The 13,775-nt window shown below is 38.9% G+C and overlaps 1 protein-coding gene across 4 annotated transcripts in view; it reads left to right on the top strand.

The window, feature by feature from the left end:
• Positions 1-13,775, top strand: part of TMTC1 (transmembrane O-mannosyltransferase targeting cadherins 1) — a 264,581-nt gene that overhangs the window by 141,974 nt on the left and 108,832 nt on the right. For all 4 annotated transcript variants that reach the window (XM_032646464.1, XM_032646467.1, XM_032646465.1 and 1 more), the window contains one exon: positions 630-819. In XM_032646464.1, the coding sequence (XP_032502355.1) occupies positions 630-819 (190 nt within the window). The remainder of the gene's footprint in view (positions 1-629; positions 820-13,775) is intronic.

The raw sequence follows: 13,775 nt of genomic DNA on the forward strand, positions 1-13,775 counted from the left end.
TGCCTAGACACAGCCGGGAAACAGGAGTAACATCCCCATTCATAAATTTCCTTCCCTAGGTCCACCTGGCTATTCTTATTATCAAGGACAGCTGTTAACTTCCCTCCTCTTAAAGGCTAGCCTCTCAATTTGTAAGAGACTTTATCTCCTTACCACAGATATTTTTATTTTTTTGAAATAGTTCCAAATGGATCAATCTATTATAAAATAGTTAATATTTTCATATCTACTGCACTATTTGGAGCACTATTAAAAAGGGACAGGTCAAATGTCTCTTACCCAGGGAATAGTACCCAACAGGGCAGCATTTCATGTCATATGCTTTCATCTATACCATTTATCTCAGTTGTTATGTATTTATTTATGATAATTTTTAAATATAGGTCATGGAAACTCTGTCTTATTCATCATTGAAAGGCCAGCACTTACCACAGTGACTAGCAGCTATTAAATAGATTCCAAAATGATCAACTTAATGACTAAATGAATGAATGACTTTCCATCTTACCTTGTCTTTTCTATAACATTGATAGTATAGAAGTGCTATTTAATAGAAACATGGTGAATGAATGTTTGCAAAATGTCATGGATCTTGAGTTATGTTTCAGTGACTCTTCTTCTCTTTGTAGATTCCTTACCTATTCCTACCTCTTGGCCTTCAACGTGTGGCTTCTGCTTGCACCTGTTACCCTGTGCTATGACTGGCAGGTGGGCAGTATTCCTCTGGTAGAGACCATATGGGACACGCGGAACTTAGCCACCATCCTTCTGGCAGTTGTGATGGCCTTACTGAGCCTTCATTGTTTAGCAGCCGTCAAGGTAATTTTCTTAAGATTCAAATGAATTCTACATTTCAAGAGAGATACTCTATACTCAGTAACTTTTTTTTTTTTTTTTTGCAAGGGGGTGTGGGTCTAAATTGAATTTACTCATTCATCTAAAAAACTTTGTGTATTTAAAATTTTTCCAGAAAGGTAATATATATTTTAAAGATCTTATCGGGCTTAATAGACCAAGTTTACAATGTTTGCAAATGAGAAATTTTTTTCTTGCAGTGGTTGACTCATTTTTGACCCAATTCGTTTGATTTCATGTAATGATAAATGAGATAATGATAACATGTTCATAAGTGCTTAAATATGGTTAAGATTCTACTTACACTAATAAATGCCTGCCTGAGTTGGCTGGGTGATTCTCACTTCAAAAAAAAGATAATAGTACAAAATTTTATTAAAAGTTTTAATATTGGGAACTTGGAAAAATATTGGAACGTGGAAAAAATTATTAAATGTAACCATTTCAAAAATGATCAAAGACAGCAAAGAACTTGAAAATATTTACTTATTAAAAACTGCTACTGCCTTGTGTAAGATGCTTCTTGCCTGAGAATATTCCCATCCCCCCAGATCTAGTGTTAAAAACTCACAGGTTGGGCTTCCCTGGTGGCGCAGTGGTTGAGAGTCCGCCTGCCGATGCAGCTGACACGGGTTCGTGCCCCGGTCTGGGAAGATCCCACATGCCGCGTAGCGGCTAGGCCCGTGAGCCATGGCCGTTGAGCCTGCCCATCTGGCACCTGTGCTCCGCAACGGGAGAGGCCACAACAGTGAGAGGCCCGCATACCGCAAAAAAACAAAACCAAAAACAAACAAACAAAAAAACCTCACAGGTTTACTGGCTGGAGGTGGCTGATTTGGTTTGGGAGAGTAGCAGAGCAGCTAGCAATTTAAGGGGTAGATTTTGGAAGCAAGAGAGCTGTAGAAGGGCTGAGATAATAACACTCTCTGTGCATTCACGGATGAATGAGAAAACAACATGTGCACGTGGGACATCCTAGAAAGCGCGAGCAAAACTGAAAGCCTGGGGAGACTTAACTTATTTGCTGCAAATTTGAATGAATTCTTCAACACAAATGCAGGTTGGGCAGCAGAGGGTGGAAGTTTCACTGGCTTTAGTTGTCTGTATATAACCTCTGTTGAAATCATTGGCTGATCACAAAGCTATGCAAGAACAAGAGAGATTCCCCAGACATCCAGGCAAAAGAAAGAAAGAAACAAATAAAACCCCACTGAGCAAAAATTTCAGCTCTCTACATAAAAAGAGATTTTTCAGTTTGAATTCAGGCAAGTTTATCATATATTAAAACAGGAAACCATCAAATTTCAGAAGACCAAAATAGAATAGAGAGGGCTTCCCTGGTGGCGCAGTGGTTGAGAGTCCGCCTGCCGATGCAGGGGATGCGGGTTCGTGCCCCGGTCCGGGAAGATCCCACATGCCACGGAGCGGCTGGGCCCGTGAGCCGTGGCAGCTGAGCCTGTACGTCCGGAGCCTGTGCTCCGCAACGGGAGAGGCCACAGCATTGAGAGGCCCGCGTACCGCAAAAGAAAAAAAAAAAAAAAGAATAGAGAGTCACTATAGTGTATGACACACAATGCCAGGTTTTTAATTAGATTACTGGACATGTAAAGAAATAGGTGACCCAAAGTCAGGAAAAAATAGTCAGTAGAAAATGGAATAGAATTCACATTCCAAAGATAAACTCACATTTACAAGGTTAACTGATTTGTAACAAAGTTACCAATGTAATTCAATGGGGAAATATAAGATACTGAAATAACGAATTATCTGTAAGGGAAAAATGAGAACATTAATACTTAACTCATACTATACCCTTAGAAAGTATTTCTAAGTGGATCATAGTCCTAAACAAAAGAGTTAAATAACACCAAAAATTCTAAAAGGAAATAGAAAATCTTTGTGAACTTGTGTTAAGCAAAGATTTCTTAGGATACATAAAGTGCAAATTATGAAAGAAAATGATGATAAACTGGACATCATCAGGATTAAAAACTCTGTTCTTCAAAAGATAATGTTAATTAAATCAAATGGCAAGCTACAAATTGGGAGAAAATATTTGCAAAACGTATACCTACAAAGGACTTGTATCTAGGATGTTTAAAGAACTCTTAAAATTCAATAAGTAGAAGACAACTCATTAAAAATGGACAAAAGATTCAAATAGACACTTCACAAAAGAAGATATACAAAGGGTAATAAGTACATGAAAAGATGCTCAGCGTCATTAGGGAAACTCAAAACCACAAAAAAGAACCACTATACACTCTATAGAATGACTGTGATTAAAAAGGTTCACAATAGTAAGTGTTGGCTAAGAATGTGGAGCAACTGGAAGCCTCATACATGACTGGTGAGAATGAAAAATGGGTCAGCCACTTTGGAAAAATTCAGCAGTTTTGGAAGAAGTTAAACATAAAAATAAGCAATTCTGCTTCTCAGTATCTACTGAAGAGAGATGGAAACTTATATCCATACAAGAGTCTTACAAGTAAATATTCATAGCAGCTTTATTTATACTAGTTGAAAAATAAAGATCATCTAGTGACCTCACCTTGGAAATGGATAAACTTAATGTGGTAAATTATTGAAAAATTTAAAGGAACAAATAATTTACTGATACATAAAACAACAAAAATTAACCTCAAATACTTACCAAGTGAAAGAAACCAGGCATTTAAGATCAAATACTGCATAATTCCATTCATATGAAATGTCTGTCATTATAATTCGGCCTTTTCTAGAAGTTTATACGGCTAGAAAAGGCAGAATTTTAATGACAGAAAACCTGGGATTGGGAATTGACTGTAAAAAAGACTTGAAGGAACTTTTGGGGGTGTGAAATGTTGTCTAAAATTTGATTGTGGTTTTAGTTGCTGGATTATATGTACATTTACCAAAACTCATCAGAATATACACATAAAATGGGTGAATTCTATTGTATGTGAATGGTATCTCAATAAAGGTGTGTTTTAAAAAAAGATTAAAATGTTACAAATAGATTAAAGGCTAGAATGAATACAGAACTTAAAGTAGAATATAAAACACAATATGTGATCCTGTAAATCTGATGAAAAATTTTTTTGTTTTTTTACTTGAGGTGAAATTTGCATAACATACAATTAACCATTCCAAAGTGTACAATTTAGTGGCACTAGTGTGTTCACAATGTTGTGTACTTACCTGTTCTATTTCAGAGCTCTTTCATAATTTCATTAAAAACACCCCATACCCATTAAGTAATGACTCCCAACTCTCCCTACCCCATCCCCTGGTAACCTCTGGTCTGCTTTCTGTCTCTATGGATTTGCCTATTCTGGATATAAAGTAAATTATACAATAATTACAGTAATACAATATGTGACCTTTTGTGTCTGACTTCTTTTACTTTGCATAGTAGTTTTGAAGTTCATCCAAAGTTGTACTGTATATCAATACTCTGTTCCTTTTTTTTTTTTTTTTTTTTTTTTTAATGCGTTACGCGGGCCTCTCACTGTTGTGGCCTCTCCCGTTGCGGAGGACAGGCTCCGGACGCGCAGGCTCAGCGGCCATGGCTCACGGGCCCAGCCGCTCCGCGGCATGTGGGATCCTCCCAGACCGGGGCACGAACCCGTGTCCCCTGCATCGGCAGGCGGACTCTCAACCACTGCGCCACCAGGGAAGCCCTCTGTTCCTTTTTTGACTGAATAATATTTCATTGGATATATACCACAGTTGGTTTATGCATTCATCTGTTGATAAGACATTACGGCTGTTTCCACCTTTTGGCTAGTACGAACAATGCTACTATACACATTGGTGTACAAGTTTCTGTGTTGGACATACTTTTTCATTTCTCTTGGGTATATACCTAGGAGTGAAATTGCTGGGTCATATGGTAATTCTGTTTAACTTTTTGAGGAACTGTTTTTCACAGTGGATGCACCCTTTTATTTTTCCACCAGGAATGTACAGGGGTTCCTATTTCTCTACATCTTTGCCAATGTTTGTTATTTTGTATTATTATATTTAAAGCTGTTCTGGTGGGCATGAAGAAGTATCTCACTGTGGTTTTGATGTGCATTTCCTTAATGATCAGTGATGAACATCTTTTCATGTGCCTTTTGGCCATCTGTGTATTTTCTTTGGAGAAATGTCTGTTCAGGTCCTTTGGTCATTTGTTTGTTTTTATAAATTTATTTATTCATTTATTTTTGGCTGCATTGGGTCTTTGTTGCTGCACGTGGGCTTCCTCTAGCTGTGGCAAGTGAGAGCTAATCTTCGTTGTGGTACGCAGGCTTCTCACTGCAGGGGCTTCTCTTGTTGTGGAGCACAGGCTCTAGGCGCACGGGCTTCAGTAGTTGTGGCACATTGGCTCAGTAGTGTGGTTCGTGGGCTTAGATGCTCCATGGCATGTGGGATCTTCCCGGATCAGGGCTCGAACCCGTGTCCCCTGCATTGGCAGGTGGATTCTTAACCACTGCACCACCAGGGAAGCCCCTCTGGTCATTTTTTTTTAATTGGGTTGTCTTTTTGTTGTTGAATTGTAAGAGTTCAGGATATTAAATTCCCAACAGATAGGTGATTTGGAAATATTTTCTCCCATTCTTTAAATTGTCATTTCACATTCTTGATAATGTCCTTTAATGCAAAAAAGTTTTTAATGAAGTCTAATTCATTGTTTTCTTTTGTTATTCATTGCTTTTGGTGTCAAATCTAAGAATCCATCGTCACATTCGAGGTCATAAAGATTTCCCACTCAGTTTTCTTCTAAGAGTTTTACAGTTTTAGCTCTGATGGTTAGGTTATTGATCCATTTTGACTTAATTTTTATATGAACACAGATTTCATCTTCTCTGTAAGGGCTACCATAACTACCCTATTTAAAATACAATCACATACCCTCTGCTCCACATCTTACCTCCCTTTCACTTAACTTTTTCTTAACTATACTTCCAGTTTCTAAAATGCTATATAATTTTGTTACTTTATGTAATGTCTATTTCCTCCAACTAGAGCATAAACCCCACGAGGACAGAGATTATTTTCTGTTTTGTTCAATGCCATATTTCTAACATCAAGAGTTTGTCACATCCAATATTTATTATCTAAATTTTATTGTTTGCCACTCAATATACATTATCTAAATTAATAAGATCATAAAAAGTTAGAAACTCTTTTTCGATTTTGGTATGCAGAACCTTTTGCTTAAGTGAACTATATTTAAAGCCTAAAAAAAGACTGTGCTCAATACTGATGTGAAATGTTTGGGAGTCAATGTGAGGTTTGTTTTATTAGCCTTTCAGTGTGGTTTGACGTGCCTGCTATACTGGTATTGATCTGCAAGAGCAAATGTGGTAGAGTGCTGGACTGGTATGTCAGGAAGGGGTTTTCTTGACACTCTCCCAGCTAACTAAAGGGCGTGGTGAGTCCTCACAGGCTGTCACCTTGGTCGGGTTATGTTAAAGTTGGACCTTCATGCTGGCAGTAAACCCCTGCACATTGGCGGACCTTGGCCATCCCCAGAGTGTCTGTGGTAACATGATAAATGAATGGAAACTTCCTCGTTGGAAGGCTGTTAATTCTTTTCTTTCATGGAATTTGTTCCAAAATCACTTTACTGCATCAGGAAAAACATTGGCAAAGCATTCCAGCTGTGGTGATAGTAAGATTTAGCTCTTCTGTGGTGGTTTTCATCTTGAAAATTCTTTGCAAACATTAACTAAAGCCTCTGGCAATTCTTGGAGGCTACTTGCACTTTCTACATTTTCTTCTTTCAGAGTTTGGAGGCAGAGGTTTGGCATCTAGCTCGTGTTTACGTGGCCTTGCCTCTTTGTTCTTGATCTACTTACACATTGGAAGGTCTTAAAAATCAGATTCTCCTGCTAATTCGTAAGCTCTTGAAGCGGAGATAATCTTGGTTATTCTGTGTGGTGATTAGTTACTAAGAACAGGATCCTAAGGGCTCTGACTCCAAGACAATACACAGTAGAATTAAGATTTTATGAAAATAGAGGTCTTGCTTTGTGGACATTTTTCCGTGCTAAAAACGAACAGTGGATGAAATGTTTACAATAATGTCAGCAAAATAAACACAGCTCTGTCCACCTAGAATATTTCTAAATGATGTGTGTACTGCATCAATGTGTTGGATTGAAATTACTTTATGATCCCTGGCTATTTCCTTAAATTTTGAGATAGTGAGTCCATTTGATACATTACCAGGGGGAAAAATGATTGGATAAACATGCATAAACATTGAGTCCAGGGAATCATGGAAAATATTTCTTTTATTTCACCTTTGATGGATTCTCAATCATACAAAGGCCACCCTGGCTTATAGTCAGGGGAGAGTATGTTCTTTTTAGCCTCACTACTTCTTCCTCTTTAATTCTCTTAATGTTGATTGAGTGTCTACTTGTTGCCAGGATTACAGCAGGGAACAAAATGAAGGTCTTGCCTACATGGAGCTTACAGTTAAACACTTAAAATTTGTCGTTACGTGCCAGGTGTTGATAAGGGCTGGGAGGAGGTCAGGGCTGGCCTCACAGATATTATGACATTGAGCAGAGATATAAAGGAAGTGAAGGAATGAGCCATTTGGCTGTTGGGGGAGGGGTATTTCAAGTAGAAGGAAAGCAAGTGCAAAGACCCTGAGGCAGGAAAGTAGTGGAGTGTTCACAGAACAGCAGGGAAGCTGACACAGCTGCAGCAGAGGGGTCAAGGGTAGGGCCAGATGAAATGATGTCCAGGAGATGATGGAGGGTGTGTGTGTGTGTGCACACGTGTGTGCACAGGATCAAGCCTAGGTCTTTTAAGCCTCTGCCTACTTTCTTTTTACCTGCCATGCTTTTTCCACAGGGTCTCTGGCTCTGTTAACTGTTGGATGGTTTTGTCTGATTTTCTTGTTGATAAGGTCTGGCCATGGAGGGGAATGAGATGGGGAAAGAATTCAGGTCCTCTGTAAAGAATTTAGATGTTTCTGTATATGTGTTTGTGGAAGATAAGAGGTGAGGGTTGAAGGAAAAGGGCAGCCTTGGGGTCCATGAGGCATCTATAATACATACAAATCTTTCTTTTGCTAATATTAACCAGCTTTGGGGAGGGCATAACTTTGGGGCAATATATATGTTTACAATCTTTGTTTCTCCTCCAATTTACCAAACTCACTTCTTTCATCCTACCTTGTTATCAGCCAGGGCACTGGAGGAGGGGGATATAATCTACCCTGAAACAATTGTATTTACACTTAATTGAATTTTTCTGGAAAATATTTTGACTTTACAAAGCAACAAACTACCACATGTAAGAAATAAAACAGCAGTTATTTCCCAATTCCCAACCACACCCCGAGACCCACCCTCTGCAGGCCTGCTTTGAACATTTGTCCTTGTACATTTTTACACTTATTGAAAACAAAAACAAATTCTCTCTTTTATACAAGTAAGTTAAGTTACACACCATTATAAACCAGACCCTTCTAGGCCACTTCCACAGCCAGTTGGAGTGTCCCTCTAGGTAAGCAGCTCAGAGAGCAGATGTCTGAATTTTGACAAGCTTTTGTCCAGGGTTGAGTGGGAGAACTAGGGCTCAGGATCTGAGGGTTTTCTTTCTCTAGAAATAATCACAGAATTAATTTAAAGATTGTTTCTAATTTGTCCTATTTTCATGGCATAAGAAATTTAAGACCTCAGGGAGTAGTTTATTATTTATCATAAAAGAGCTCACTTGCATCTTTGAGAATTTAAATGTGAAATTTGTCTTATTCTGTGCCTCTCCATCACCTCCTTCTATTCACACCCTTTATTCACGAGGAATACATTTGAGCTTATATTAAATGATGTAGAGAACAATCTAGAAACTCATTATTGGATTGAATTTTTTTTAACAATGAATTTTAAAGTGAACTAATTTGCTCTCACTCGTTGTGATGAGGATAATCTCTCTGTTGGAATGTATGTACAGTAGAGATAAAGAGCACTTAAGCCATGGAGGCTGGTTATTCCATTCTCTTCTGTGAATAGTGAATGTTTATAGACCAAGAGAGCAATAGGCTGAAAGTGTACTTGGGTTTTTCTTACAGACTGTGCATCATCAGATTGACTTGCAATAAAATAGTGACATATGTCAGGCATGTCAGGAAAGTTTGGATTAATTTGGATTGTTTACAGGAGTTAATACCGTTGGTCCTACTCTTTATACTTGCCCTTTTCCCATGTCCTTTAATGCGATTTCCTGTGTTACAGAGGAAGCACCACTAAGTTATATTTAAGAGTAATTTATTTGTTATTGATTCTTTATTACATTCTCACAAGGTATCTTGAGATGTTAAGATTGTTTTTTATATCTTTTATAATAAGGGGCATGCTTGTAAAAAAGTAAAACGTGAGGAAAAGAGAGGAAAGTTAATGATACCCAGCTTTCCCAATAATGACCTCAACAATGAGATGTCTTTTGAGAACAGACATTAAGCAGTGGAGGTCCGCTCCCCCAGGTATGAGGCTTTAAGGGTTGGTTTTGTTTGTTTTTTTTGTTTTCATTTTCAGTAGAGGTCACAGCTTTGCCCCAGATTTCCCATTCACAGTCTTCTACATCATTCCCTAGAAACCAGCACCAATCATCGGCTACGTCTCTGGACCCTGGAAAACAAGTCAAATTCTCAGGTCTGCATAGGGATGAATGTGCAGCCTGACCAGTGGAGGTGACCACCAGTGACAACTTGGTGGAAATGGAGAGGCTGCATCTTCTCCTTCGGGAGGTGGCTGTGTTCTTCTCTGAGATCTCCCTTCATGCCTGTTCCCAGCCATGCTCTTAATTAGCCTCCACGCTAGTGTGTATCACAGCCTCCAGCAACACACTCAGTGAAAGAGCAGACAGATGGACAAATGGAGACCGTCAGCCTTAGATCTCTCTTTCATTAAAACGCCCACACAACTCAACAGGAGGAGAGATGGGAAAGTGATTATTTTCTCATTGACATTCTTACCTCATTCCCAAAAGCACTTGGCACAGAAGGAGCTTATGAGAATAAGCATAATACAATAGGGCAGACCAGGAGATGGCAAACTTTTCTCTTTCTTTTGGCAAAGAACCAGATAGAAAATATTTGAGGTTTTGTCATACAGTCTGTCACTATTCAACTCCACCAGTGTCGCATAAATTAGCTGACCCCTGCTGTAGAACATTGTACTGCCATAGATTCATACGGTTGAACTGAACAAGCTTTCAGATTTCTGGAAATTACTTTGCATTTAGCTTATCCAAATAGTACGTTATGGTATTATTGTGTCACATAGATCACTGTGGAATAACTCTTTTAAATTCCAGAATAGCCATTATGAAACCCGGTAAAATAAGCATCGTGTTGTAGTACACCAAATGGTAAGATAAAATTGAACTTGAGGAATGAAGATGGCATTTAATGGTTAATGGCTTTGTGCCAATATTAATGGGTTTTTTTTTTTTTTTTTCTTTTCTTTTCTTCTGGCCTACATTTTTCTTTTCAGTTTCCATTCTCTGGAAGCTTCATGTTCTCCATCCTTTGTCCTCAATTCATGAGAATTCTCTCATACTATTAGAAGGTCCAATTTTTCCAGCTCATTTACAACCCATCCTGTTTGTCCTGCTTTGGAACCCCTGTAATCACTGATAGAAGAGGCCCTGTGATGTCTTGCCATGGTCCATCTGTCTGTGACCACCAGTGCTTTGGGAGGAGCCATTGTCTGGGATGTCTCGCTGTCTCAAATTTGGCCAGCCTAGTTGATCCAGGCTCTGCTTACTGCCCTCAGCTGGCTTCTCGACCTGCCACTTTTACCAGTGGTGATAATGTCCTGCTACCAGGTCACAGTTTTCCAAGGCAGTACCTGTAGTCAATTTTGGCCATGGGCTAAAGCTGAGATTTCTGTTTACGTCATTTTTCTGATGAAAGTTGGAAAATGAGCTTACTACTTCATCAGATGTGATACTGGAAAATGGAGAAGTTGAATTTGCACCTTATTTTAAAATGGAACACATTTAAAGATCCATTGCTACTGCCTCTTCCCACATACTTTTACATCACTGCTTTGCCATACATGATACAAATTGTGATTTATGTTCTGTCACTCTAATTTCATTTGGTAGTCTACTTTAAATGCATGACCACCAACTTCAGGTGGGAGCCAGGCCCCTCCATGTAAGAGGCAGCCCAGGTGTGGAGGAGTACTGCCCCAAGTTCCAGATCCAGAGTCCCGAGGCTGGGACGAGGGGAGGCTGCAGAGTGGGGTGGTTAGCATGGACCTGAGTCAGGCCAGGCTGTGCGCCTGACCCGTGTGAGCTCACCTTGTTCAGCCCTGTTCTCGCACCATAGTTATTGTGAGGTTGAACCATGGCAAGTCACACTGGACACTCAGCACAGTGGCTGGCATGTGGGAAACACTGAGTACCTGACAGCTGTTTTTGTAGTCCTTGTCACCATCACCATCATCAAGAAATCGTCACAGCTCAAAGTCAGGAGCACAATAAGGCCTCTTGTTTCCATTTTGTAGGAATAACCAGTCTTGAAAAAACGTAACCCAGTTGACTGCATTTTTTTTTTTTTTTTTGCGGTACGCGGGCCTCTCCCTGTTGTGGCCTCTCCCGTTGCGGAGCACAGGCTCCGGACGCGCAGGCTCAGCGGCCGTGGCTCAAGGGCCCAGCCGCTCCGCGGCATGTGGGATCTTCCTGGAGGACTGGGGCACGAACCCACGTCCCCTGCATCAGCAGGCGGACTCTCAACCACTGTGCCACCAGGGAAGCCCGAGTGCTTTTTTTTTTTTTTTTTTTTTTTGATTCCGTATATTTCAATTTACAGTCATGCTTTAGATCATCAAAAAATATTTATAACACTGCTGAAGATTGATCCTGCCCTCCCACCTGCCTTTATTCCCCCATCCTAGGTAACAGAGGTTTAAATTCTTGACCTAAGAGCTAAGAGTAGTAACATACTTGCAGGTGTTTAATGTTTAAGCGTATTTTGGAATTTGGAAGTAGATATGTTCAAATATCATATAAAGGCAGAATCCTAACATAAAACTGCTCTATCTAGTTCAAAAAATGAATGTTTATCAAGAGAAAGAGAACAGTACAAATATCACTGACTTATGTACAAATGAACATTGGAGTTATCACCTAAACCTCCAAACTATAGAAATATGATAGATGTTTTTAAGGGTATTTGAAAGTTTACCGGAATAAGCAAGATACAAGAAAAGATTCATTTTCTTTTATTGTTGTTCTTAAAACCTGTTACTGTCATTACCAGATTTCTCCATTCCACTCAGTGCTGGGTATTGGAACAAAATAGCCATTGGAGATGCATCTTTTTATTCAGTGGCTACCTGAAAATCAGAGGCCCTTGTGCAGTCTTCCCAAGGCATTCTTTGTTGTCTATTACTAATATGTCACCTGGGAAGTCATTTTTCCTTGTGCTGCATCTGAACCTAATGCAGATCCTTCTCATGTTCGGTGTAGTACACAGTTCGGTTGCACTGCTCTGCTTGGCTTTTGATCTGGGCCTGGCAGGAGTTTTTTCACATCATTAAATAATTTGTTTTATTCCTTGCCTTCACACAGCAATTACATTTTCACAAGTCACACTCTTTAATAAGAAAATGACTTACCTACCCCTCTGATGTTCATACCTTAGCTGGAAGACTAACTGAATTTATTAATGGAAGAATTTTAGATAGTTGCATAATGGAAAAAAGGAATTTTCAGACATCAGTAACAGCTTTATTTATTTTTCTTGATTGTATGCTTTATGATTCTCAGCAAGATTTTATAGTCTGTATTATTATTTGCTTTTATTCAGAATAGTTGTCACCTTTTGAGTGATAAGCTTAATTTTTAACACATTTTACCATTTATTTTAACTTAGTGATTTATACTCTCATAAAAGCAACTCATTACTACTTAGCCTTGCAATGCTTCTGATTGTTTTAAACTCTTAAAAAGGTCAAAAGACAGTTTTGTAACTCCTGGAGGCATTCTGTCATTATTTCCATTGATAATGTGACATTTCTATGTAAAGGAGCACACCCTTTCCATATTGTTTGAAGAAAACCATGAAATACGTAATTAGGATGCCCAAAGCTAAAAGCAGCTAAAACAAGTTCCTCTAAACAGAAAACCCAATGGAAATGCTTATTGTATTGGAAAATACAAAGGAGACTGAAGTGATTGATTGCCAGATTCTCTAGGTGGTTCACTCTAAGTACAAAGCCCAAGGAGCCGATAAAGGAGTGATAAATGCAACGTGGGGAGAATCAATCCCCTCATTAAAAAAGAAAACAAAACTAAACTAAAATGCCTTACTTTTACACATGCTTTGCCTAAAGAGGCAGCATGGAGTATTAGAAAGAAAACGAGTTTGTCATACAAGCTTTAACGTTTCTGTATTTACATTATTACACATCAAAATGTTGACAATAGGGTCTTCAAACTTCTTTCTCACCTAAAATATAATCAGAATAAATGAAATAATATATATGGTACATGGGATTGTTCAGGAAGGCAAGTGCTGTATAAATGCATTTCCACATGGTGTTTCAAGTCAACATTCTGAAATTTAACTCCTGAACTTACCCGTTCATTGTTTCCCTGACCATGATTTCCCACCTTTGTGCATCCTACTAGTTGCCCAAGCCAAAATTCTTGGGGTTTTCTTGTTGCCTCTCTGTCTTGCTTGTTAATATTACATTCAACCCATCAATAAATCCTGTCAACTTTCATTTCAAAATATGTCTAGAATCTGACCACTTCTCATTGCCTTCACTGCTATCACCCTGGTCCAAGCCATTCTCTCTCACCTAGATTATTGCCATAGCCTCCAACTAGTTGGCCTGCTTCTACCCTAGTGCCAGTGGTCAAGAATATTCTCAGTACAGTGACTACCATGATTCTTAAAAATGTAAATCAGATCCTGT

This window comes from Phocoena sinus, chromosome 10, assembly GCF_008692025.1.
Source record: "Phocoena sinus isolate mPhoSin1 chromosome 10, mPhoSin1.pri, whole genome shotgun sequence".
In the NCBI taxonomy this organism is placed as follows: Eukaryota; Metazoa; Chordata; class Mammalia; order Artiodactyla; family Phocoenidae; genus Phocoena; species Phocoena sinus.